The sequence below is a fragment of the Hyla sarda genome, chromosome 2 (genome assembly GCF_029499605.1).
Source record: "Hyla sarda isolate aHylSar1 chromosome 2, aHylSar1.hap1, whole genome shotgun sequence".
NCBI classification, from domain to species: Eukaryota; Metazoa; Chordata; class Amphibia; order Anura; family Hylidae; genus Hyla; species Hyla sarda.
In genome coordinates this window covers 11,897,139-11,923,555 of record NC_079190.1, presented here as the reverse complement: position 1 = coordinate 11,923,555, position 26,417 = coordinate 11,897,139, and the positions used below count along the sequence as shown (strand labels likewise).

The window sequence follows — 26,417 nt, the reverse complement described above, 5'->3', positions numbered from 1 at the left end:
TTTACCTTGTTAGCGTTGCAGGACCTTCGGTCATGTGACTGTTAATTCCTCTTTGGTATGTTGGAGGACCTTTGGAGGTCCTTGGGTCACATGCTACCCATAATTCTATGTGAAGGTGATTGACATCCATTTGGACCAATTAGCACTAGTCCAGCCCCTGCCCATATAAGGGAGCTGTAGCCAATTATCGCTCTTGTGGATGCCGGACTAGCAGAAAGGATCTGCGCAACTTTCAAAGACGCGCTAGGCCTGAAAACCTACCGACCTCAGCCTAAACTAAACCGTGAGTTCTAAAATAATCCCCCACTAAAGCTAGCGTGACTACTGGACCGCAACTAAATCTCCTAAATCCAGTGGAACAGCGCGTATCAGTCTACGGACTCTAAAACGCTTGAGGTCCCAACCATTGTCAATCCCTGAGAGACTTTGCATGTCTAGAGACTGTTCCTGTTATGAAGCTTGCATAAAATCTTCAGTAAAAGTTCCGACTGTTTTCAGCACAACTCTCCGGTTGTGGACATTCCATTGTTATCTACCTCCCTATCGCTCTTGGGAAGGGTGGCGGTAGGACAAGCATTACAGAGGAGCCCTCACCCTGGTGTCACGAATAGAAAGGGGTTAACCAGACACCCTTTAGTTACCGCACAGCTACTCCCCATATACCCTACTCCCCCAGGCTATCACACATCAAAAACTTAACAAAATGTTATTAAATTACTTGGATTGTTGGGAAAAGTTCCTTATAAATAGCTTAAAATTGACGACTTTCTTCAGGGAAAAAAAATAAAATTTTGGCGCACAACATTGATAGTCAAATCAATTTTCTCTTATTATATATAAATAAATTTATTTTTTATTTATTTATTTTTTTTCCCGCCTTTATTTGATCAGACCTCCGCTAGTACATGGCGGTCGCCCCGTTAATTGATTGCTCGCGTTATGGCCAATCCTAGTCTCAAGCGCATGTGGTTAGTGTAGAGCAGTGGTCTTCAATAGAGATGAGCGAACTTACGGTAAATTCGATTGGTCACGAACTTCTCGGCTCGGCAGTTGATGACTTTTCCTGCATAAATTAGTTCAGCTTTCCGGTGTTCCGGAAAAGGTGGATACAGTCCTAGGAGACTCTTTCCTAGGAATGTATCCACCTTTTCCAGCCCACCAGAGCACCTGAAGGCTGAACTAATTTATGCAGGAAAAGTCATCAACTGCCGAGCCGAGAAGTTCGTGACGAATCGAATTTACTGTAAGTTCGCTCATCTCTAGTCTTCAACCTGCGGACTTCCAGATGTTGCAAAACTACAACTCCCAGCATGCCCGGACAGCCGTTGGCTGTCCGGGCATGCTGGGAGTTGTAGTTTTGCAACATCTGAAGGTCCGCAGGTTGAAGACCACTGGTGTAGGGAATTGTGGCGTCATCTGGCGACTTTGCTCACACTTTAAATCCAGGCTTGTGGTGTTCTCCTCATTCATTTGCTGGACCTTGTGGCTTGTGAGGGGTTAAATAGATACCGCAGTGGGGATGTGGTGGGTGCTGGGGCCGTTATTGAGGTTTTTATGTCAGATCAGATTGTATCATAGGACGTCTGATAACTCTTTTTGTTTTAGTGAAATTTAAAGGGGTACTCCGGTGAAAACCTTTTTTTCTTGTAAATCAACTGGTGGCAGAAAGTTGAACATATTTGTAAATTACTTCTATTAAAAAATCTTAATCCTTCCAGTACTTATTAGCTGCTGAATGCTACAGAGGAAATTCCTTTCTTTTTGGAACACTGATGACATCACGAGCACAGTGCTCTCTGCTGACATCTCTGTCCATTTTAGCAACCATGCATAGCAGATGTAGGCTAAGGGCAGCATGGTGGCTCAGTGGTTAGCAGTGCTGGGGACTTGGGTTCAAATCCCACTAAGGACAACAATAAATAAAGCGTTACTATTATTATAATAACATCAGCAGAGAGAACTGTGCTCGTGATGTCATCAGAGAGAATTCCAAAAAGAAAAAAATTTCCTCTGTAGTATTCAGCAGCTAATAAGTACAGGAAGGATTAAGATTTTTTAATAGAAGTAATTTACAAATATGTTTAACTTTCTGCCACCAGTTGATTTAAAAGAAAAAAGGTTTTCACCGGAGTACCCCTTTAACCCCTTAAGGACGCAGGACGTAAATGTACGTCCTGGTGCGGTGGTACTTAACGCACCAGGACGTACATTCACGTCCTGTGCATAACTGCGGGCATCGGAGCGATGCCCGTGTCATGCGCGGCTGATCTCGGCTGCTGATCGCAGCCAGGGACCCGCCGGCAATGGCCGATGCCCGCGATCTCGCGGGCGTCCGCCATTAACCCCTCAGGTGCCGGGATCAATACAGATCCCGGCATCTGCGGCAGTGCGCGATTTGAATGAATGATCGGATCGCCCGCAGCGCTGCTGCGGGGATCCGATCATTCAGGACGCCGCACGGAGGTCCCCTCTCCTTCCTCCGTCCGACTCCCGGCGTCTCCTGCTCTGGTCTGTGATCGAGCAGACCAGAGCAGAAGATGACCGATAATACTGATCTGTTCTATGTCCTATACATAGAACAGATCAGTATTAGCAATCATGGTATTGCTATGAATAGTCCCCTATGGGGACTATTCAAGTGTAAAAAAAAAATTTAAAAAAATGTAAAAGTAAAAGTAAAAAAAAGTGAAAAATCCCCTCCCCCAATAAAAAAGTAAAACGTCCGGTTTTTCCTATTTTACCCCCAAAAAGCGTAAACATTTTTTTTATAGACATATTTGGTATCGCCGCGTGCGTAAATGTCCGAACTATTAAAATAAAATGTTAATGATCCCGTACGGTGAACGGCGTGAACGAAAAAAAAAAAGTCCAAAATTCCTACTTTTTTAATACATTTTATTTAAAAAAAATTATAAAAATTTTTTTTTATATGCAAATGTGGTATCAAAAAAAAGTACAGATCATGGCGCAAAAAATGAGCCCCCATACCGCCACTTATACGGAAAAATAAAAAAGTTAGAGGTCCTCAAAATAAAGGGATTATAAACGTACTAATTTGGTTAAAAAGTTTGTGTTTTTTTTTTTAAGCGCAACAATAATATAAAAGTATGTAATAATGGGTATCATTTTAATCGTATTCACCCTGAGAATAAAGAACACATGTCATTTTTACCATAAATTGTACGGCGTGAAAACGAAACCTTCCAAAATTAGCAAAATTGCGTTTTTCGTTTTAATTTCCCCACAAAAATAGTGTTTTTTGGTTGCGCCATACATTTTATGATATAATGAGTGATGTCATTACAAAGGACAACTGGTCGCGCAAAAAAACAAGCCCTCATACTAGTCTGTGGAGGAAAATATAAAAGAGTTATGATTTTTAGAAGGCGAGGAGGAAAAAATGAAAACGTAAAAATTAAATTGTCTGAGTCCTTAAGGCCAAAATGGGCTGAGTCCTTAAGGGGTTAAAGGCGTATCCCCTCTAGATGTTTGTTGCTTAGCGTGCGTCCCGTGGTCGCGTTCCTTCATACTTGCGGAAGGTCAGCTGTCAGTCATGGTGAGGCGTGACGCTCCTCTGACAATCTAGAGCCATGGGTGACATCATCGTAGTAGGGAGTGATGTCACTATCCGGTGTGGCTTAGGACAGGCCCTGAAATGACAGCTAAATACCTTACAAGGGATCGGCTGTTTTAGTTTTGTCCTATATGAATAAGTATTTGGGGGGGGGGGGGAAGATTTATCAAAACCTGTGCAGAGGAAAAGTTGCTGAGTTGCCCATAGCAACCAATCAGATCGCTGCTTTCAGTTTTAACAAGGCCTCTGCAAAATGAAAGAAGCGATCTGATTGGTTGCTATGGGCAACTGGGCATTTTTTCCCCTCTGAATTGGTTTTGATAAATCTCCCCCATGGTGCTTTGTAATTTTACATTCGTTTATGACCGTTTTTGTGCCCACAGCTCGATCTTTTCAATGGGATTTGCTGTCACGTCCTTCACCAGAGTTGGTTATGAAAATCCGTCTCTGGTCCCTGTTGAGCTCTCGGGCAGCACTATATCCCGCTGAGGTTTGCCTTTAGATCTCAGCATTGTCAGGGGTGGGGTATCCTTCATCCAATGGACCCCACTTCACTACACCACCCATTATCTCCTAGTACTATCCCAACCCAAAGCCACAGAACCCACTATCTAGGCCACACTTCGGGCCTACAGGGCCACCAAATTCCACAGCAGCTACTATCAAACAGGAAAAGGCATTTGACGTCGGACCCCAACAGGACACAATACAACTTCCCTGGGTCTCGGTCAGGCTTCCAGAATCATGGAAAAAATGCAGGACCCCTTGTTCTCACCAGGGGAAGACAGTGGTCCCAGTTCCCAGGCCATGAAGCTCTTTTCCTGGGTACAAGACTTAGGAAGGTCCTGGTCAGAGTCATGGTGGTCCGAGGGTCAGTCTTGGAGGGTTGCTCTGAACACGCATAGCCCAAGGCTGTCCGTGATCTTCTGTGGTGGCCTGTACAGAAAACACTGGACTCCACCTACCTAGCTCCTGGATAATAGTGGTTACTTCCATCTCTTCTACGACAATTAGGCCCCACAATCAAAGCAGGCAAACTTTCTCTCTTCAGACTCGACCCTCGCTTCATAGGAGGCTCCGCCATGCAGCTTTACACAGGCCCATGCCAAGCTGGCATCAGATCTACAGGTCTAAGGCCTAGTCTCGAAAATAGGCCTTATCACCCTTATGGGCTGTCCTGGATGGCAGCAAACCCGACCGATTTAACCCCTCTGCTAGGCTCCTCAGCGGCATCACCACGTACATTTTGGCACCGTCGCTTCTATATTCCGTCGCTTCTCTATCCCTTCGTTTCTATATCCCGTCGCTAGGCCTGTGACCCATCGCTTCTATATACCATCCCTAGGCCTGCCCCATCGCTTCTATATACCATCCCTAGGCCTGCCCCATCGCTTCTATATACCATCCCTAGGCCTGCCCCATCGCTTCTATATACCATCCCTAGGCCTGCCCCATCGCTTCTATATACCATCCCTAGGCCTGCCCCATCGCTTCTATATACCATCCCTAGGCCTGCCCCATCGCTTCTATATACCATCACTAGGCCTGTGACCCATGGCTTCAATATACCATCACTAGGCCTGCCCCATGGCTTCTATATATACACCATCACTAGGCCTGTGACCCATGGCTTCTATATATATACCATCACTAGGCCTGTGACCCATGGCTTCTATATATATACCATCACTAGGCCTGTGACCCATGGCTTCTATATATATATACCATCACTAGGCCTGCCCCATGGCTTCTATATATATACCATCACTAGGCCTGCCCCATGGCTTCTATATACACAATCACTAGGCCTGTGACCCATGACTTCTATATACCATCACTAGGCCTGTGACCCATGACTTCTATATACCATCACTAGGCCTGTCTTCTTCGGTCGGTCTGGCAGTCCCTTTTCCCTTTGTCTTCCTCTCCTCGCCCTATCGCGGCCGGCGCGGCTCGTGTTGGATCTTGTCGCGTTGGCCCAGCTCGTGAGCGTCTCTCAGCTTCCAGTCTTGGCTCGCAGTCCATTCTTGCTGCTGGGGGGGAGCGTGGGCCGGAATACCAAGTGCCCCTGCTGTTTATGGCCCCATTCAGCATGTTGGATCCTGTTTTTTTATGGTGGGCGACAACTTGTAAACCAGTAACCAGTGTTCAGTAGACTATAGGGGGATGGTGCTCAGCAGGGATCTGCTATTGTGGTCAATGGGGGCATCCTGATTAATAGACCCTCCTGAGTGATGGTGTAAGGTCCTCTGTCCAGACCTCTTAATGGATGTAACATGGACGTGTCACTACAGATTGTAATTTCCGCTACTTCCCCTTAAATAGAAGTTATCTTCTGTCCGAGTTTATGGAAAACCCAGCTTTTCTATTCTACTGAATGGCAATCCTGTATGCTAAAGCAGTGACACGTCCTCCACTACATGGTTTCTAAACAAGGGTGCCTCCAGCTGTTGCAAAACTACAACTCCCAGCATGCCTGGACAGCCGTTGGCTGTCCAGGCATGCTGGGAGTTGTAGTTTTGCAACAGCTGGAGGCACACTTATTGGGAAACGCTGCTTAATGGCAATATCGCTGTTCAGGATAACAAAAGCCCTAGTTTTAATAATGATGATGATAATTATAATTATTATGATAATTATCATAATTATTATCATCATCATCATAATGATATCGTTCCAATGGTTGCATGGCGGCGCTGCAGTAAAAATTTAACCCTCGTTGCACGGTTCCTCTACAAGATCACAGCCGGAGATCCCAGTATTTAGCTCTTTGGTAGAGGAGTGTCCCTTTAAATGTTTGTGGTAATAGCTGTGACGCAATCGTACGGCGTGATTTACCCGTCATTCTACCCGTAGCCATAATATTACACGTCACCTGGTCCACCGCCCTGACAATTACACCCACACAGCCCAGTAAATCTGATGCTGGTTTTTTATTTTTATGTTTTTTCTTCAGACCATGTTGTGCAGTTGTTTTATTATAATCGATGATGATAAAAATGTTTTATTATTAATAATAATAAAATGTTTATTAATAATAATTAATAATATAATGTTGATGTTAATGATAAAAATAATAATGTTAAAAATTATAATGTTAATAATATTATTATTATTATTATTATTAATAAACAGTTGATGTTGTTGTTGTTAATAAACATCATTTAATAATAATAATAATATAATAATAATGTTTATTAATAATGATGATAATGTTTGTTATTATTATACAATAATAATAATGTTAATTTTTGTTTTGTTTTTTTTATCAATTTTTTTTTCTTAAATTTTCTACTGTAGATTTGTTTTGAATGGTTTTTAAAGGTTCGGCCCCCCTCTTTGTCATCTATGCCCTAATAGGATAGAGCAGACGTTCCCAAACCCAATCCTTTAAAGGGGTGCTCTGCCCCTAGATATTTTATCCCTTTTATCTAAAGTATAGGGGATTTGGAGGGAGGTTAAAGGGGTACTCCGCCGGAAAATATCTTATCCCCTATCCCAAAGGATAATGGATAAGATGTCTGATCAAGGGGGTCCCGCCGCTGGGGACCCCCCTGCGATCTCTGGGCCGGCAGCGGTGGGGTCTGGAAGATGGAAGCTTAGCGCTTCCTTGTTCGTGATGTCACACCACGCCCCCTCCATTCATGTCTATGGGAGGGGGCATGTCAGCTAGTACGTAGCCGTCACGCCTCCTTTGGTCCTGTGGTCACCAGTCATTTGCCATGGAGCAGGGTTTGGAGCAATAAGACTTTTTTTCCGGCGGAGTACTCCTTTATCAAAAACTGTGCATAGGAAATGTTGACCAGTTGCCCATAGCAACCAATCAGATCACTTAATTCGTTTTTGAAAAGGCCTCTGAAAAATGAGAGAAGCGATCTGATTGGTTGCTATGGGCAACTGGTCAACTATTCCTCAGCACAGGCCTTGATGAATCTCCCCCCAAGATATTTGATCACCACAGCGTCAGGCCCCCTCCCATAGACACGAATAAAAGGGGCGTGGCTTCATGAACATGGCTGCCGAATCCAACGTTCTAAACACAAATGTTCAGAAAACTGGGAAGCTGGGGCAGAGATCACGGGGGGTTTCAGCGGCCGGACAATGCAACACTTCACCTGTGCACAGGGGGGGCGCTCTTTCTAATAGAGAACAGTTGTGGTTCCAATCCAGTAGTCTCTTTAATCTTTCTTCATTGCCAATTTTTATTTTATTTCTTAAAATCTATCATGTTCCTCAGGTCTGAATTTTCAGTGAAGGTCCCCACGTTCCTCCTCCAAATAAAGCTCAAATGATTTCAACCTCCATGACACTAGTGATGCCCCAAAAATAGATGGGGGTGGATTCAGTGATGGATTTCAACGCCGAATCAATTTATCCAAATTATAAAAAAAATTTAAAAAAAACTTCAATCTATTTTATTTTGAAACAAATTACATGGAAAACAAATGGCATCGCTTTTCTACATAGTCGCCTTCTTTTTACAGTGCAAGTCACATGACTCGCTGAGACCCGACCAATTACTTCTTCTCCCGTCACGCTTTTCTACAAGAATATAACCCTTCAGAATCACATTTTTCCATTTAGATTATTTACATAGTTTCAGTTTGACTTTTTGTAAAAAATTTTTGTGTATTTATTTATTTTTTGCTAATTTACTACATGAGGGGGGAAAAAAAAAATCTAGAACAACTGGACCAAGCCAGATGGAAGCTTATGCGTGCCTGTTTTTTTGTTTTTTTTGTATTTTATATATTTTTCTTTTAGAATAGGAAAGCAGCGAACATTGAAATATTTATTTATAAAGTTAACACTATATTGTTAAAGGGGTACTCCGGTGGGAAATTAAAAAATTTTTTTTTTCTTCTCTAAAATCAACTGGTGCTAGAAAGTTAAATAGATTTGTAAATTACTTCTGTTAAAAAAAAAAAAAAAAAAAAAAAAAATAATAATCCTTCCAGTACTTATCAGCTGCTGTATGCTCCACAGGAAGTTGTGTATTTCTTTCCAGTCTGACCACAGTGCTCTCTGCTGACACCTCTTGTTTGTGTCAGGAACTGTCCAGAGTGGGAGCAAATCCTCTCCCGCTCTGGGCAGCTCCTCACACGGACAGAGGTGTCAGCAGAGAGCACTGTGGTCAGACTGGAAAGAAATTCACAACTTCCTGTGGAGCATGCAGCAGCTGATAAGTACTGGAAGGATTAAGATTTTTTTAATAGAAGTAATTTACAAATCTATTTAGCTTTCTAGCACCAGTTGATTTGAAGGGGGGGGGGGAGAAATTGTTTTCCACCGAAGTACCCCTTTAACTTTATATTGCCAATTTTATTTTTTCTTTATTTCTTTTTTTTTTTTTTTTTTTATTTTTTTTTTTTTTAAAGGGGTACTCTGGTAGAAAACTAATTTTTTTTTTCATATCAACTGGTGCCAGAAAGTTAAACAGATTTGTAGATTACTTCTATTAACAATCTTAATCCTTCCAGTACTTATCATCTGCAGTATGCTCCACAGGAAGTTGAGTTGTTCTTTTCTGTCTGACCACAGTGCTCTCTGCTGCCACCTCTGTCCATGTCAGGAACTGTTCAGAGCAGGATTGTTTTGCTATGGGAATTTACTCCTGCTCTGCTGACACCTCTGTCCATGTCAGGAACCGTCCAGAGAGCACTGTGGTCAGACAGAAAAGAACAACTCAACTGCCTCTGCAGTATTCAGCAGCTGATAAGTACTGGACGGATTAAGATTTTTTTTTTTTTTTTTTATAGAAGTGATTTACAAATCTGTTCAACTTTCTGGCACCAGTTGATATGAAAAAAAAAAATAGTTTTCCTCCGTAGCGCCCCTTTAATAATTTAATTTTATTTTTTTTAATCTGGTTTCGGGCCTTGAATCCATCTGGACTGTAATAAATGACGGGCGGATGGTAGAGACAGAGGAAGAAATAATTTTGTATTCTGAACAGAGTAAGGGAATTAAAGGGCCCCATCCTCAACCGCACCCCCCACCTCTTCCTCCCCGGGCGGGGTCTCACACAGGGGGGCTTTTGTCTCTCTCATGCCGAAGACCTAAGTGACTCCTTCCACTTTCACAAGTTTGTGTCACTTTGCCTTTTGTTCCTGGGCCATAAAACAACAGGGTCTTGTTATGTTCCCGCGGCGCTGAGCGGACTCTGCTCCACCACATGACTCTGCTCCACCACATGACTCTGCTCCACCACATGACTCTGCTCCACCACATGACTCTGCTCCACCACATGACTCTGCTCCACCACATGACTCTGCTCCACCACATGACTCTGCTCCACCACATGACTCTGCTCCACCACATGACTCTGCTCCACCACATGACTCTGCTCCACCACATGACTCTGCTCCACCACATGACTCTGCTCCACCACATGACTCGGCCGCACTGTCTGATCTCTACAACCACCCTGTACCCTGGAGGCAGATGGAGCAGAGCTGTGTTTGCCATAACTTAGTGCGGATTTACATAGGACTGCTGGTAACCCTACCACATTATCTTTGCTTAGGCTACGTTCACACAGCCGTTGGTTCCCGTCCCGATATTCACCCGTTCAAGTAAAATAACGGAACGTGAAAAAAAAATATGGTGCAAACGGGTCTAGTAACCTGTTTTTTTATTTTATTTATTTTTTTATCGGTTGAAAACTTCTATATTACAGGGGTCCCTCAACATACGATGGTAATCCCTTCCAAATGGACCATCGTTTGTTGAAACCATCGTATGTTGAGGGATCCGTGCAATGTAAAGTATAGGACAGTGGTCTTCAACCTGCGGACCTCCAGATGTTGCAAAACTACAACACCCAGCATGCCCGGACAGCCAACGGCTGTCCGGGCATGCTGGGTGTTGTAGTTTTGCAACATCTGGAGGTCCGCAGGTTGAAGACCACTGGTAGAGGATGTAGTACTCACCTGTCCCCGCCGCTCCGGACCGTCACCGCTGCCCTGGATGTCGCCTTCCATCGCTGTCGCCGCGTCCCCAAGGTGTCCCCAATGCTCCGGCAAGGCCTCTGCTTCCCCAGCATCCGCGCTCTCTGTCGCCGCCATCACGTCGCTACGTACGCCGCTCCTATTGGATGACGGGTCGGCGTGCGCAGCGACGTGATGACGACTATGAAGAGCGCCGACGATGCAGGGGATCCCGAAGAGGACGCGCCGGAGCCCCGAGGACAGGTAAGTGATCGTCAGCGGACCACACGGGGCACCGTAAACGGCTATCCGGTGGTAGACGAAGCAGTCTGCGCTGCCGGATAGCCGTTTATGTGATGGCCCCGACATACAAAAGCATCGTATGTTGATGCTGCCTCTGAGAGGCCATCGCATGTTGAAATGATCGTACGCCGGGGCCATCGTAGGTCGGAGGGGGGGGGTCACTGTATATCCGTTTGCACCCGTTTTAATCCGTTAATTCCTGGTTCATGCCACCTCTTCTGAGCATGCTCAGAAGAAAATAGAGGTGAAAAAAACGACTTGAAATTAACGGGGATAAACGGGTACACTAAAGGGTAACCCGTTTCCCATAGACTTCAATGTTAAATTTAAAAGACCCGTTTTTCACCCGTTATTTTTTTGCCCGTTAGAAACAGAACGGGTGATAAAGGACTGTAAAAAAAAATCCCATTGGGATCCGATTAAAGCCCTTTACAACCCGCTTGCAAAATTAGGAAACGGGTTGCATAACGGGCATTTTTTGACGGGCGCCGGCGGCTGTGTGAACGATCCTTTAGGCTACGTTCACACTGTGGGTTGTCTCCGGAAGTGTGAAGTCCGTTATTTTAGGATCGAAAAAAGACGGTGAAAAAAAGCGCTTGCACCTTTCTTTTTCTCCGGCTTTTCTCTCCAATAACGGCTGCTATTGAATACAATGGGGTACATGGGGACGCGTTATGTGCAGGGTATGCTCCGGCGAAATTACGGTCGGCAAAATGCAAAAATAAATAAATAAAAAGAGGGAGTTTGGCGGCCGCTGGAGCATACCGGCAGTGTGAACGGGGCCTAATGCTCTATTGCTGCGGACAGCAAGTAAAGGATCTCTAAGAAAGCGCCAAGCGTGGTCACTAGAGATGAGCGAACTTACAGTAAATTCGATTCGTCACGAACTTCTCGGCTCGGCAGTTGATGACTTTTCCTGCATAAATTAGTTCAACTTTCCGGTGCTCCGGTGGGCTGGAAAAGGTGGATACAGTCCTAGGAAAGAGTCTCCTAGGACTGTATCCACCTTTTCCAGCCCACGGGAGCACCGGAAAGCTGAACTAATTTATGCAGGAAAAGTCATCAACTGCCGAGCCGAGAAGTTCGTGACGAATCGAATTTGCTGTAAGTTCGCTCCTCTCTAGTGGTCACCCATGGCCGTCCCTAGTTGGAGAGCCAACACTGTTTTCGGCTATTCGGCATGCTGTCGGGACATGTGGGTTTGCTAGAGCGCCACTGTTTGTGGAACGCCATCTTTAGATATATATTTGGAATAAGAGAAATTTCCGTTTTTGGAATTTCCGATTTTAATAGTGAAATTTACCATTGGAACTGTTCATTAAAGGGGTAATCCTTTTTTTAATTTATTTTTTTCCAAATCAAATTGTGTCAGAAAGTTACACAGATATTTAAATGACTTCTATTAAAAAAAATCTTAATCCTTCCAGTACTTATAAGCTGCTGTATGCTCTACAGGAAGTTGAGTTGTGTGTGTGTGTATTTTTTTTTCTGTCTGACCACAGTGCTCGCTGCTGCCACCTCTGTCCATGTCAGGAACTGTCCAGAGCAGAGGAGGTTTGCTGTGGGGATTTGCTCTGCGCAGTAACTGACTCTATGGTCAGACAGAAAAGAGCTACACAACTTCCTGTGGAGCATACAGCAGCTGATAAGTACTGGAAGGATTAAGATTTATTTTTTATAGAAGTAATTTACAAATCTGTTTGACTTTCTGGAACCAGTTGACTTGAAAAAATTTTTTTTTGCCACTTGAGAACCCCTTCTTTTTTAAGGGGGCTTCTGCCTCCTTCCAGGGGTTGTCCCCATTTGATTGTCTCGTAAGGAGAAGATGATGGTGTCTTAGTTGCTGGGATCTTCCTGCGATCCGCTGGGATCTTTTGAAGGAAGTATTGAATTTCCCTGCAGCGCCGCCGCAGGAGAAACGCGGTATTACACCATTGGCATTGAACCTTTTATTGGCCTTGGGTCCTCCAAGTGTGAATAAAGCAGCTCTGGTTAATAGACAAAGGTCTGGAATATAGGGGGGGCCTTGATTAATTCAAAAGAAGACACCCCCTTTTGATGATTTTTTATTTTTTTTTTATTTTTTTTAGTTATATTCCAATTTTGGAAGTGCTCTCCAAACTGTGGAACTTCAAGTTGGGGAAAAACTACAACTCCCAGCATGCCCGGACAGCCAACGGCTGTCCGGGCATGCTGGGAGTTGTAGTTTTGCAACAGCTGGAGGTCAACGGGGGGATGGAGTGTGGGTAAGGGGGCTTTTAATTTATTTTATTTGTATTTATTTAATTTCTCTGATGCTAAATTTCTTTAATATTCCTCCATTAGGGGGCAGCACTACTGTCCTCTTAGCACTCAATGAAAGTCATTCCAAAAAATAGAATATAGAAAATAAGGAATATCTCTGCTCTGTCAGGTTAAAGGGGTTATCCAGGAAAAAACTTGTTTTATATATCAACTGGCTCCAGAAAGTTAAACAGATTTGTAAATTACTTCTAAAAAAAAAATCTTTAATCCTTTCAGTACTTATGAGCTTCTGACGTTGAGTTGCTCTTTTCTGTCTAAGTGCTCTCTGATGACACCTGTCTCGGGAAACGCCCAGTTTAGAAGCAAATCCCCATAGTAAACCTCTTCTAAACTGGGCGTTTCCCGAGACAGGTATCATCAGAGAGCACTTAGACAGAAAAGAGCAACTCAACTTCAGAAGCTCCTAAGTACTCAAAGGATTAAGATTTGTTAATAGAAGTAATTTACAAATCTGTTTTAACTTTCTGGAGCCAGTTGATATTTAAAAATGTTTTTTTTCCTGGATAAACCCTTTCTAATCCATGGGGCTGCCTCGGGCCCCCATTCACTTTTATGTTGCTGAGCTGCAATACCAGTCACTACCAATGGACCATGATGGCGCTGTTAGCTGGAAAACAGCTGATACTTCTTTCCTAACCTTGTTCAACCCCCTCTGTGCTTGTTGGAATCAGATGGCCGCACCTCCAGGCCACTTTTTCCCTGCAGGGAGGGGGTCGTTCCTGTGTTTCGTTTCAGTGTGTCAGTTTTCCATATCCTGTAGAGTATAAACCGGGACTGAATGCTGTGAGTCATTTTTCCATATGTGTTTATGAAGGTGTTTCTATAGTTTTGTTCGCGTGGGTCCCCCCCCCCATATATAGGAGCTCCGCACCTGCACTTGTTTTGGGCCCTGGGGTGTCCAGCTGTATCGCGGCTCCCCCCCCCCCCCCCCCCCCAATATGTCACAATTCTCCTCCCCGAATATGCAGATGAAGAATTTCTCTTCTTTTCAGGAATGACAGAATAAGTTTATATAAACTCTAATATACTTAAAAATTGTCGTTGTTGCCCGTAGAAACCAGCCAGCGCTCATTAAGCTATAGTAGAACTGTTGTTGCCCATAGCAACCAGCCAGAGCTTAAGATATAGTATAACGGTCTGTTGCCCATAGCAACCATAACTCTGCTTTCATATCGTAAGGAACTCTGTCTTATTGCTATGGGCAACAACGCCAGTTACACTATGTCTTAACGAGCACTGGCTGGTTGCTATGGGCAACAACTACATTACACTATAGCTTAACGAGCTTTGGCTGGTTGCTATGGGCACGGACAGTTACCATATCTTAACGAGCTCTGGCTGGTTGCTATGGGCAACAACTACATTACACTATAGCTTAACGAGCTTTGGCTGGTTGCTATGGGCACGGACAGTTACCATATCTTAACGAGCTCTGGCTGGTTGCTATGGGCAACAACTACATTACACTATAGCTTAACGAGCTCTGGCTGGTTGCTATGGGCAACAACAGTAACACTGTATTCTAACAAGCTGTGGCTGGTTGCTATGGGCAACAATGACAATTAAACTATATTTTAACAAGCTGTGGCTGGTTGCTATGGGCAACAATGACAATTAAACTATATTTTAACAAGCTGTGGCTGGTTGCTATGGGCAACAATGACAATTAAACTATATTTTAACAAGCTGTGGCTGGTTGCTATGGGCAACAATGACAATTAAACTATATTTTAACAAGCTGTGGCTGGTTGCTATGGGTAACAGACAGTTAAACTGTAACACAGGGGGAGATTTATCCAAACCTGTCCAGAGGAAAAGTTTCTGAGTTGCCCATAGCAACCAATCAGATCGCTGCTTTCATTTTTGAAATGGCCTCTGGAAAATGAAAGTAGCGATCTGATTGGTTGCTATGGGCAACTTTTCCTCTGGACAGGTTTGGATAAATCTCCGCCCCCCCCCCCCCCCACAGTTTTTAATGATCTCCTCCTGTGTATTTCAATTCTTCAACTGTTTTTAAAGATCTCTGCTTGCTGTCAGTGAATGGGAACATTCTAGTTTAGGCTGGGCCGGATAAATCTAAACTGTATAGTCTAAGGGTACGTTCAGACGAGCGTATTTTACAGCGTATTTTACGCTGCAGATCCGCTGCTGACAGACCTCTGTATGGTGCCTTTACATGTGCCTGCTCGGAGCTGCAATACGCCGCTACGAGCAGACACACTGAAGCGATGTGAGAGTTGCCGCACTTGCGCAGGGTGTACTCGCACACATCGCGGCTGCTCCCCCCCCCCTGCTCTGAGCTAGGCCAAGAGATGCCGCGATGTGCGAGTATACTGCACATGCGCACGGCTACTCGCACATCGCAGTGTGTCTGCTCGTAGCGGAATATTGCCGCTCCGAGCAGGCACCTGTAAAGGCAGCATATAGAGGTCCTTCAGCGAAATATGCGCAGAAAATCCGCTCGTCTGAACGTACCCTTAGTCTAGACCAGTGGTCTTCAACCTGCGGACCTCCAGATGTTGCAAAACTACAACTCCCAGCATGCCCGGACAGCCGTTGGCTGTCCGGGCATGCTGGGAGTAGTAGTTTTGCAACATCTGGAGGTCCGCAGGTTGAAGACCACTGGTCTAGACCGGCTATTAATTGGCCTAAAGGGGTTATGCAGGTATAGGAAACCAGAGCTGATATCTTAAAAAGGTAGTAAGCAATATTGCAGCTCAGTTTTAATACCATACACCACCTGAGGACAGGGATGGTGCTGTTTTAGAAATAAATTAAGCCCTGTTTTTATATTTTTAATTTATTTTTTTCTGTTAATCCAAAAATGTGCTAAAAGTTTTTATTTATTTTTTGCTTAAGTTTTTTTTTTTTTTTTTTTTTTTTGCAGTTGCCTCTCACTTTGTCATTTTTGTATTTTAACACTCGGAGGGGGCGTGGCTTAGTGCACGCAGATAGATTCGTTGCTTTGGCCATCTGGGTAAAAAAAAAAAAAAAAAAAATTGCGCAAGGAGTATGCCTCCAGCAGCTGCAAAACCACGACTCCCAGCATGCTGGAAGTTGCAGTTTTGCAACAGCTGGAGGCACACTGGTGTATAGAGATTGTCCTGCTGTAAATGATGCAGTTTTCGGGTCCTAAACAAGTATCTCACTCATTTCCCCTAGAGGGGTCCAGCTGTCTCTTATATCAGATTTTAGTGTCAAGCACATAGCAGAGCCACTGTGCGCTGCGAAGTCCGTACGACAACACACCGGGTCCCTGTGGCTCTGCGTTATTGAGCTAGAGGCGCTCAAAAGTGCTTGTGTACAGCACCAGATATTCCCCGCTGCAGGCTATGGCTTCCTGGAGATGCAGGTGTAGCAGAGCAGAGTTTGTCATTTAACACTTTAGGGGTTGTATGATATAGGCATGTGGGGCAGTATGGCTGTTTTATCTGCAGAATTAATCTAAAAAATCCACTTTATCCTGATACAGCAGAGCTGAGTTTGTTATTCGCCCTGGCACATCTGGAAGGGACTGTGTAATTCCGTTGTGTCAATAAAACCTAATCCCTTTATAATGAAAATGTCTGCACCTTTTTCTTATAGACATTTTAATAGGGTTTTAATTCTGCATCATATTAAGATCTCACTTTGCTGTAGTTTACTGAAAATGTTTGCACTTACATCCAAGCTGAGGGTTTGCTACAGTTGCACCCAGTTTAGAGATCTGGTACATTTTTACCTGCAGATACATTGTGTATATATACCCCCCCAGTAGGTAGGAAACTCCCCTCACTATTAGGTAGGAGCCACCAGTAGGTAGGACCCCCCCACAATTTTGTAGGAACCCACAGTTGGTAGAGAACCCCACCCTATTAGGTATAAACCACCAGTAGGTAGGGAATCCCCTACCCATCCCCCCCCCCCCCCCCCCCCCCCCCAAAATTATTTATTTTTTTTAAATAATAATTAGGTAGAAGTCTGCAGTAGGTAGAAAATCCTCCCTAGCAGGTTGCATCCCCCCCCCCCTCCCCAGTAGTTTTTTCCCCTAATGGGTAGAAGCCCTCAGAAGATTGAGAGGGACCCCCTCCCCTCCTTTTAGGGGGATTCCCTACCTACTGGGGACTTCTACCTATTAGGTAGAAGCCCCCAGTAGGTAGGGAATCCCCCTATTGGGTAGAACCCTTCAGTAGGTAGGGAATCCCCTCTAATGGGTAGAAGCTCCAAGAAGATAGGTAGGGAAACACCCAATAGATAGATGGATTCAACCTAATACAAGGGAATCAGTATTTAGTAGAATCCCCCAGTAGGGGATCCCCTCTAATGAGTAGAAACTCCAAAAGATAGGTAGGGATTTTCCCTATTAGGGTGCGTTCACGTTGGGCAAATTACGCTGAATCTCCGCTCCCACACAAGTGGCTCAGTTAGTGCAGCTCATCCAGGATGGCACATCAATGCGAGCTGTGGCAAGAAGGTTTACTGTGTCTGCCAGTGAAGTGTCCAGAGCATGGAGGCGCTACCAGGAGACAGGCCAGTACATCAGGGGACGTGGAGGAGGCCGTAGGAGGGCAACAACCCAGCAGCAGGACCGCTACCTCCGCCTTTGTTCAAGGAGGAGCCGGAGGAGCACTGCCAGAGCCCTGCAAAATGACCTCCGGCAGGCCACAAATGTGCATGTGTCCACTCAAACGGTCAGAAACAGACTCTATGAGGGTGGTATGAGGGCCCGACGTCCACAGGTGGGGGTTGTGCTTACAGCTCAACATCGTGCAGGACATTTGGCATTTGCCAGAGAACACCAAGATTGGCAAATTCACCACTGGCGCACTGTGCTCTTCACAGATGAAAGCAGGTTCACACTGAGCACATGTGACAGTCTGGAGACGCCGTGGAGAACGTTCTGCTGCCTGCAACATCCTCCAGCATGACCGGTTTGGCGGTGGGTCAGTAATGGTGTGGGGTGGCATTTCTTTGGGGGGGGCGCACAGCCCTCCATGTGCTTGCCAGAGGTATCCTGACTGCCATTAGGTACCGAGATGAGATCCTCAGACCCCTTGTGGGACCATATGCTGGTGTGGTTGGGTTCCTCCTAATACAAGACAATACTAGACCTCATGTGGCTGGAGTGTGTCAGCAGTTCCTACAAGAGGAAGGCATTGATGCTATGGACTGGCCGCCCGTTCCCCTGAATCCGATTGAGCCCATCTGGGACGTCTCTCTCCATCCACCACAGACTGTCCAGGAGTTGGCGGATGCTTTAGTCCAGGTCTGGGAGGACATCCCTCAGGAGACCATCCTCCACCTCATCAGGAGCATGCCCAGGTGTTGTAGGGAGGTCATACGGGCACGTGGAGGCCACACACACTACTGAGCCTCATTGGGACTTGTTTTAAGGACATTACATAAAGTTGGATCAGCCTGTAGTGGGGTTTCCACTGTGATTTTGAGTGTGACTCCATATCCAGACCTCCATACATTTGATTTCCATTGCTTACAATTGCTTAATATACTGGTCCCCCAACCTGGGATCCTCCAGCTGTTGCAACACTACAATTCCCAGCAGGCCCTGACAGCCGCAGGCTGTCAGGGCCTGCTGGGAGTTGTAGTGTTGCAACAGCTGGAGGCATCCTAGCTGGGGGGGGGATCAGTAGCTTAGTAAATAAGTTGCCCCAGTATAACCCAGTGATAGCGCCATACTGATTTGCCATTTCCAGGACGCGCCGCCGGTATTTGTCCAGGGATTCAGCTGTTCGCACCTCCCCGGGTGCCGCTTCCTCTTTTATGCGCTCGCTTTTAGCAATTTACTAGTATAGACAGCTGCCTGACACCTGCGAGAAAACAGGGAGCGCTGCCGGCCGCGTCCTCAATACCTGCACATCTGCTCCCATGAGGCTGTGCGGAAAGCCTGGAGAAATTAGCTGCAGCATGGTCTATGCCTGGTATTTATTATTCCTATGTTTTTTGTTTTTATCTATTTACATTTTTGCTTTTATTTTTATTTATTTTATTTTATTTTTTTCTTTATTTTTTTTTCTTTATAATTTTACTTAATTTATTAGGGATGTGCCTGTGCCTGTCCTTGATACCCATCCCGACACAATACATGATCATCAGTGGGCACAGCAGCTTAGTCCCCCCCCCCCTTCCACCTTCCCTCCCCTACCATTCTGAGGCCTCCGTTATACGAAGTGGTGCAGGACCTGCCGGACGCATTGAAATCATGACTTCATCGCACGGCTTACAGTAGAAGGTCCTTCACCACTAATAGATCTGATGATGCGAGGGGACTTATTGGGGGGGGCATCAACCTAATAGGAGCTTCCCTACCTATTACTTGGGGCTTTACCTAATAAGGGGGATTCCCCACCTTCCTTCTGGGCTTTTAGCTAAAATGGGGGCTTCCTTACCTACTAGGGGCTTTTACCGAATAGGGGTGATTCCCTACCAACTGGGGTCTTCTACCTAATTAGGAGGATTCCCTATCTACCTACTGGGGGCTTCTACCTAATAGGGGAGGGTTCCCTTACTACTTGGGGGGCCTTACCCTCTAAGGGGCATTCCCTACCTACTGGGAACTTTAACTTAATAGCTAGAAGATGATCGTGTGTGTGTGTGTGGGGGGGGGGGGGGGGGGGGTTAGGGAACCCTACCTACTGACCTTCTGGGGGCTTCTACCTAATTAAGGTGATTACCTACCTACCGGGGCTTTTACCTGATAGGGAGGTAGCCTTACTACCTACTGGGGGCTTAAACCTAATATTGGGTCTTCCTTATCTACTGGGGGCTTTTACCCAAAAAGGTGCTCCCCTGCCTACCTACTGGGAGCTTCAACTTAATAGTGGGGGGGGGGGTCTCTACTAACTGGGGGCCTCTACTTAATTAGGAGAATTGCCTAACTACCTACTTGGGGCTTCAACCTAATAGCTAGAAGCTCCTAGTAGTTAGGGAATCCCCCCCCCCCAAATTGGGGGGATCCCTACCTACCGGGTGCCTTTACTTTAATAGGGGTGCTTTAACTTGGGGCTTCCTTACCTAATAATAAGGGGTATTCCCTACTAACTGGGGGCTTCTACCTAATTAGGAGGATTCCTTATCTACCTACTGGGAGCATATGTTTTATGAGTGTCAGTATGGGCCACCGGTTGCCTAAGAAATCAAAAAGTCTAAACGGAAAAAGAAAAAGTTGGGTACCTCCGCCTTAGCCAGACTCCTGGTCACAATCGCCCCCTGGTTAGAAGTTGCCACCAGGACCATTGTCGGTTGTTCCCTTTATGACTAAGCTGGGGCACCTCGTCATTTTCAGTGGCAGTTTTGCTTTAAAGGGGTACTCCACTGCCCCAGTGTTCGAAACATTTTGTTCCGAACACAGGGTGCAGTCAGCGAGTGTCGTGACATCATGCACACGCCCCCTAGTGACGTCACACCACGCCCCCTCAATGCAAGTCTATGGGAGGGGGTGTGGTGGATGCCTCGCCCCATCCTATAGACTTGCATTGAGGGGGGCGTGGCGTGGTTGCAAAACTACAACTCCCAGCATGTCCAGACAGCCAAAGGCTAGGGTGTCAGTAGGGGGCATGATACTGGAACCATCTATCAATCAGACCAAGAGCAACAAGTAACCGTAGCCTTCTTCAGGAGGGATGCAAAAGTCCTCTGACGTGGACACCTCTGTAGGTCAGGACACCACTGCGACAAGTCTGCGACCTTCACCCCTGGTCATAGATGGGCAAACCACTTATCGGGGGTTGATAAAGATTAGAACATGAACCTTCTTGATGGGGGGTGGCTGGTGTCACAGCTCAACTCCATTGAGATTGACCTCACACAGTGTATGGGTGGTGCTGTTTGAGATAGGCATTGGTTTTTCTTATCATGGACGGCCCTTTTTAAAGAGACTTTATCCACAGGATAGTTGACGGTCCAGGCACAAACCACTTATCGGGGGTTAACCAAGATTAAAACATGGCTAAAACCCCCTTGATGAGTGGTGTTTGGTATCGCAGCTCAACTCCATTGACCTTACACCGCCTATGAACATGGATGGTGCTGTTGGAGGAAGGAATCGGCCATGTTTCTTCTAATCATGGAGGGACCTTTTTTAAAGAGTCTGTACCATAAAGACCTATCCACAGAATAGAGGGTCTCATCGGTGGGTTTGGATGCTTAGGATGAAGTTGTGGTTGGACATACATGATGCCATTCCATCTACTCGCTGGAGGACCACTAAAGATCCAATGTCCATCCAAAGCCACCTGTGAAGTGGACCTAATTTACCTTGGACTGGACCAACATTTTTATTGTCCTCTTCATATCTCCTGTGAAGTCTCCGAAGGTGTAACCTATACTGTGTATTTATAGATTCCAGCTCTGTTGTCTGGATGTTGGTTTAACCCCCTCTGATACTTTCACCTTTACCTTTTTAATCCCAGAACCTTTTGTAAACATTCCTAGAATAGTTGTCCCCGGGGACAGCTCTGGTGTTAGTCTTTCTGGATGTCTTATAAAGTGGCGGTGGAATCCTGCCTGGACCAGTTACTACATCAATTATCGCCTCCCCCATGTCTTTTCTCACCTCTCCGGAGATCTGAGGAGGATACCACCCCATGTTGTGTAGTGGAGAGGAGGGGGTGCTGTGTAAAGGAGAGGCTTGGGGGGGGGGTGTTGTGTAATGGAGAGACTGGGGGGTGCTGTGTAATGGAGAGACTGGGGGGAGGAAGTTGCTGTGTAATGGGGGAACGGGGAGGTGGTGGTGCTGTGTGTAATGAGACAAGGGGCTGTGTAATGGGATGAGGTGGTGTGTAATAGAGACAGGGACTGTGTAATGAAGAGATGATGGGGGTGGGGTGTTATAAAGGGACGGACTGTGGGGTGTAATTGAGGAACCACCTATGTCTGGATTGTGGACAAGGAAACTGTCCACCATCCCCTATACTAGTGATCTGTCAGGGCCGTCCGGGGCCTGTTCACCATGTGTCCCCTCATGTAACCATTGCTCCCAGCACCTCCTAACAACATAGCCAACGCAGCCAAGATGGTGGCCAATTTGTGGAAGCGACCATCCTGCTTCTCTGTTCAGTGATGCATAGGGCCTACTGAGTCTACGTGGGATCTGGGGCAAATAGCTGTTGGCTGAATAGCCTTAGGCCAGCAGCTATTAAGGGTGTACGACTACCATTGGCCATCTGTTATGGCCGCCATATTTACAGACCCCTAGCTTCCTTATGAACTAAAATGCTTAAAGGAGTACTGCAGCCTAATACAACTTATCCCCTATCCACAGGTGGGGTATAAGTGTTTGATCGTTGGGACCCCCTGCAAACTCCTGTACGGGGGCCGACATGCCCCCTCCATGTATCTATGAGAGAGGCGGAGATACAGCTTTCATGCATCCCCTCCTCTTCCATAAAGCTGAATGGAGGGGGTCGTGTGTTGACCTCTTAGTGAGGTTGACGACACAAGTATTCGCCGTGCAGAGCCGCAGCAGTGCCGGGTCCCCATACCGGCCATCGCCGGAGGTCCCAGCGGTCGGAGCCCCTGCCATCAGATACTTCTCTCCTATCTTGCGGACGGGACAAGCTGTCTATGGCTGCAGTACTTCTTTAAATAGAATTGTTTTAACCCTAGATAATTTTTCTGGTTTAAGGGGGAATCTACCCCTTTTAGGGTACGGACGTGGTTTTGTTCTGTGGCGATTTGTCCTGTTTATAAGTCAGAGATGTTTTGTTTGAGAGATAACGCCGCCTCATCCCTAATAAGCCGAGTTTAGGACATTTCTTCCTGCTGCCGGGGTTTGTCTGGAATATAAAAGCCGCTGGCTCCCGGTGGATAATGGGCCCCGTCCTTTTTGTGCTCCGGCAGTAATTGCTTAATATTTACACTTGTGGCGCAGGAGATGTCCCGAAGAGACGGGTAATGGGGGCGCCTGCTGTGCCCCAGCAATGTGCAACAATAAAACATGGGCTCTGTGTAGGACAGGGTATTATCAGAACCTGATTACCAGGAACGCCAGGATACTCGCGCTTATGAAATTCTACCAATTATAGAAGGTACAAATGGTTTCATCGACACACTGCCCGCTGTGCCCGCTCCGTAATCAGACGGACAAACTGGTAATGATCAGTGATGGGACGGTGTCCATAGAGGAGAAGATCCAGATCATATTATAGAGAAAATATCACCAATCTTATTGTTTGGACTAGAGACGAAGCCTATTACATGACCCCATAATGAACCATGCTGGTAGAATATATGTACAGCTGGTATATACTGTATATAATATATATGTACAGCTGGTATAAGTTATATATCTCCTGTATATAGTGATATGGACCATGCTGGTATAACCTGGGTATATACTGTATAATATATATGTACAGCTGGTATAAGTTATATATCTCCTGTATATAGTGATATGGACCATGCTGGTATAACCTGGGTATATACTGTATATAATTATATATGTACAGCTGGTATAAGTTATATATCTCCTGTATATAGTGATATGGACCATGCTGGTATAACCTGGTATATACTATATATAATATATATGTACAGCTGGTATAAGTTATATATCTACTGTATATAGTGATATGGACCATGCTGGTATAACCTGGGTATATACTGTATATAATTATATATGTACAGCTGGTATAAGTTATATATCTACTGTATATAGTGATATGGACCATGCTGGTATAACCTGGTATATACTGTATATAATATATATGTACAGCTGGTATAAGTTATATATCTACTGTATATAGTGATATGAACCATGCTGGTATAACCTGGGTATATACTGTATATAATATATATGTACAGCTGGTATAAGTTATATATCTCCTGTATATAGTGATATGGACCATGCTGGTATAGTCTGGTATATACTGTATATAATATATATATGTACAGCTGGTATAAGTTATATATCTCCTGTATATAGTGATAAGGACCATGCTGGTATAACCTGGCTACATACTGTATAATATATGTACAGCTGGTATAAGTTATATGTTTCCTGTATATAGTGATATGGACCATGCTGGTATAACCTGGGTATATACTGTATAATATATATGTACAGCTGGTATAAGTTATATATCTCCTGTATATAGTGATATGGACCATGCTGGTATAACCTGGCTACATACTGTATAATATATATGTACAGCTGGTATAAGTTATATATTTCCTGTATATAGTGATATGGACCATGCTGGTATAACCTGGGTATATACTGTATATAATTATATATGTACAGCTGGTATAAGTTATATATCTCCTGTATATAGTGATATGGACCATGCTGGTATAACCTGGGTATATACTGTATAATATATATGTACAGCTGGTATAAGTTATATATCTCCTGTATATAGTGATATGGACCATGCTGATATAACCTGGGTATATACTGTATATAATATATATATGCACAGCTGGTATAAGTTATATATCTCCTGTATATAGTGATATGGACCATGCTGGTATAATCTGGGTATATACTGTGTATAATTATATGATTTGCCAGTGTAAGTTTTATACATCTTATGATACAATGTTGAAATAATTTTTCCTTGTTCTTCCAGGTATAACCATGGGGCTCTCTCTTTGGCACGTCGTACTATTCCTCACCAGCATCGTTGCTGGGAGCAAGCCTTGTTCCCCGGGATGTTCCTGTGACATTGAAACGTTTGGATTGTTTGACAGCTTCAGCCTGACCAAAGTGGATTGTAGTGGGGTTGGCTCCCACATTGTCCCGGTATCTCTCCCGCTGGACACTTCTTACCTGGATCTCTCCTCCAACAAACTGGAACATGTCAACGAGTCTGTGCTGTCCGGACCCGGGTACACCACATTGGTCAACCTAAACTTGAGTTACAACCAAATAGTCAGAATTTCTTCTACAACGTTCTCCAAATTAAGATACTTGGAGTCTTTAGATCTGAGCCACAACCGGTTGGAGGCCCTTCCGGACCATAGCTTTTTTTACTCTCCCCTTGTGGAGCTCGACCTTAGTTTTAACAAACTGGTGGAGGTCAAGATCGGAGCGTTCACCTCCCAAAATAACGGGAAAGCCATAAATATCGACCTGTCCAACAATTTGATCAGTACTCTGTTGAAGGGGCCGGATAATGTTCTGCCAAATATTCGGAGCTTGGATTTGTCGGAAAATAAGCTTCGTTCTGTCCAGGGGCTTCAAGGAATCCCTTTACAGTCTCTGAACCTGGATAGAAACCCAATTTCTAAAATTGGAGAACATGACTTTTTGGGGCTTAAGAGTCTAACCCATTTATCGTTAAGTAGTGTGCCGAATTTGAAAGAGATCGCCCCTCGTAGCTTTAGAGAATTGCCGTCTCTCCAAGTTGTTGACCTGTCGAATAATCCCAACCTGGTATCTCTGACCGAGGAGGTCTTCTATGGGTTGAGATCCTTACAAGTGCTGAACTTGTTGAATTCGGGGGTGTCGTCCTTACCCAAGGATACTCTCCACCAATTACCAGCCATGAAAAGCATCACCTGGGGAGACAATATCCATTGTATAAAGACAATGAAGGAAGATCAGTTCCACCACCAGAACGGCCTGGTCCGGAGAGAAGTTCTGGTGTGCCGTAATGACCGCGGTGCTGTATCAGCACAGGATGTTTTGTAATTTCTTTAATTTTTTTTACATTCTCTCATTATACAGTTTCCTGCCTTTTTGGGAGATTACGTGCCTTTTTGGGAAAAAAAAATGACTGTCAATAATTTATTTATATATAAGAAAAATTTATGAGCAATTCTACTTGACGTATAAAGGATGCACATTTTGTACAGATTTACTAAGCAACAAATTCATTCCAATTCCATTTCCTATAATTTCATTGAGATTTTATTTTTTTCCCCTCCCATGGTTTCTGGTTAAAATTTTTTGTTTTTTACTTTCTATATTCCAATAAAAGGAGTTTAAATTTTTTGGAAGTGTCAGAATGATGTGATTGTACGACTGGGAATTATCCAAATGATATCTAGGAGCAGGTTGTCGATCGTGTACACATTTTTGGGGAAATATATTTCACATAAGTGAGTCCACCCCTCTCACATTTAGCTATGGAAAATGGTTAGAAAGAGAGAAAAAAAAGGAAAAGTTGTAAGTTTTTCCACATAACATAGCTTGTGCAGGAAACTGGTACAGCAGCTTCATAAAAATTTTCCTCCTTTTTTAAATAAAAAAAACTACAAAACCTTGAGTCTCAAACAAACTCAAAGTTTCTAATCATGATCAAATACTATCTTTGAATCTGTCATCCTCCTCCAGAGGATCCTCCCTGTCTATGAAAGGTGATTCA

General features: G+C 44.7%; 1 protein-coding gene across 4 annotated transcripts in view; it reads left to right on the top strand.

The window, feature by feature from the left end:
• The window catches only part of TSKU (tsukushi, small leucine rich proteoglycan), a 43,894-nt gene extending 17,871 nt beyond the window's left edge, over positions 1-26,023 (top strand). Inside the window, exons 1-2 of one of the 4 annotated variants that reach the window (XM_056560302.1) lie at positions 3,944-4,064; positions 24,678-26,022. In XM_056560302.1, the coding sequence (XP_056416277.1) occupies positions 24,686-25,741 (1,056 nt within the window). In that variant the 5' untranslated portion in view covers positions 3,944-4,064; positions 24,678-24,685 and the 3' untranslated portion in view covers positions 25,742-26,022. Of the gene's footprint in view, positions 1-3,943; positions 4,065-13,871; positions 13,894-14,992; positions 15,044-24,677 lie in introns of those variants that run through there. The other 3 variants (XM_056560304.1, XM_056560303.1, XM_056560301.1) reach the window with 3 other exon arrangements.
• The last annotated feature ends 394 nt before the right edge of the window (positions 26,024-26,417 follow it).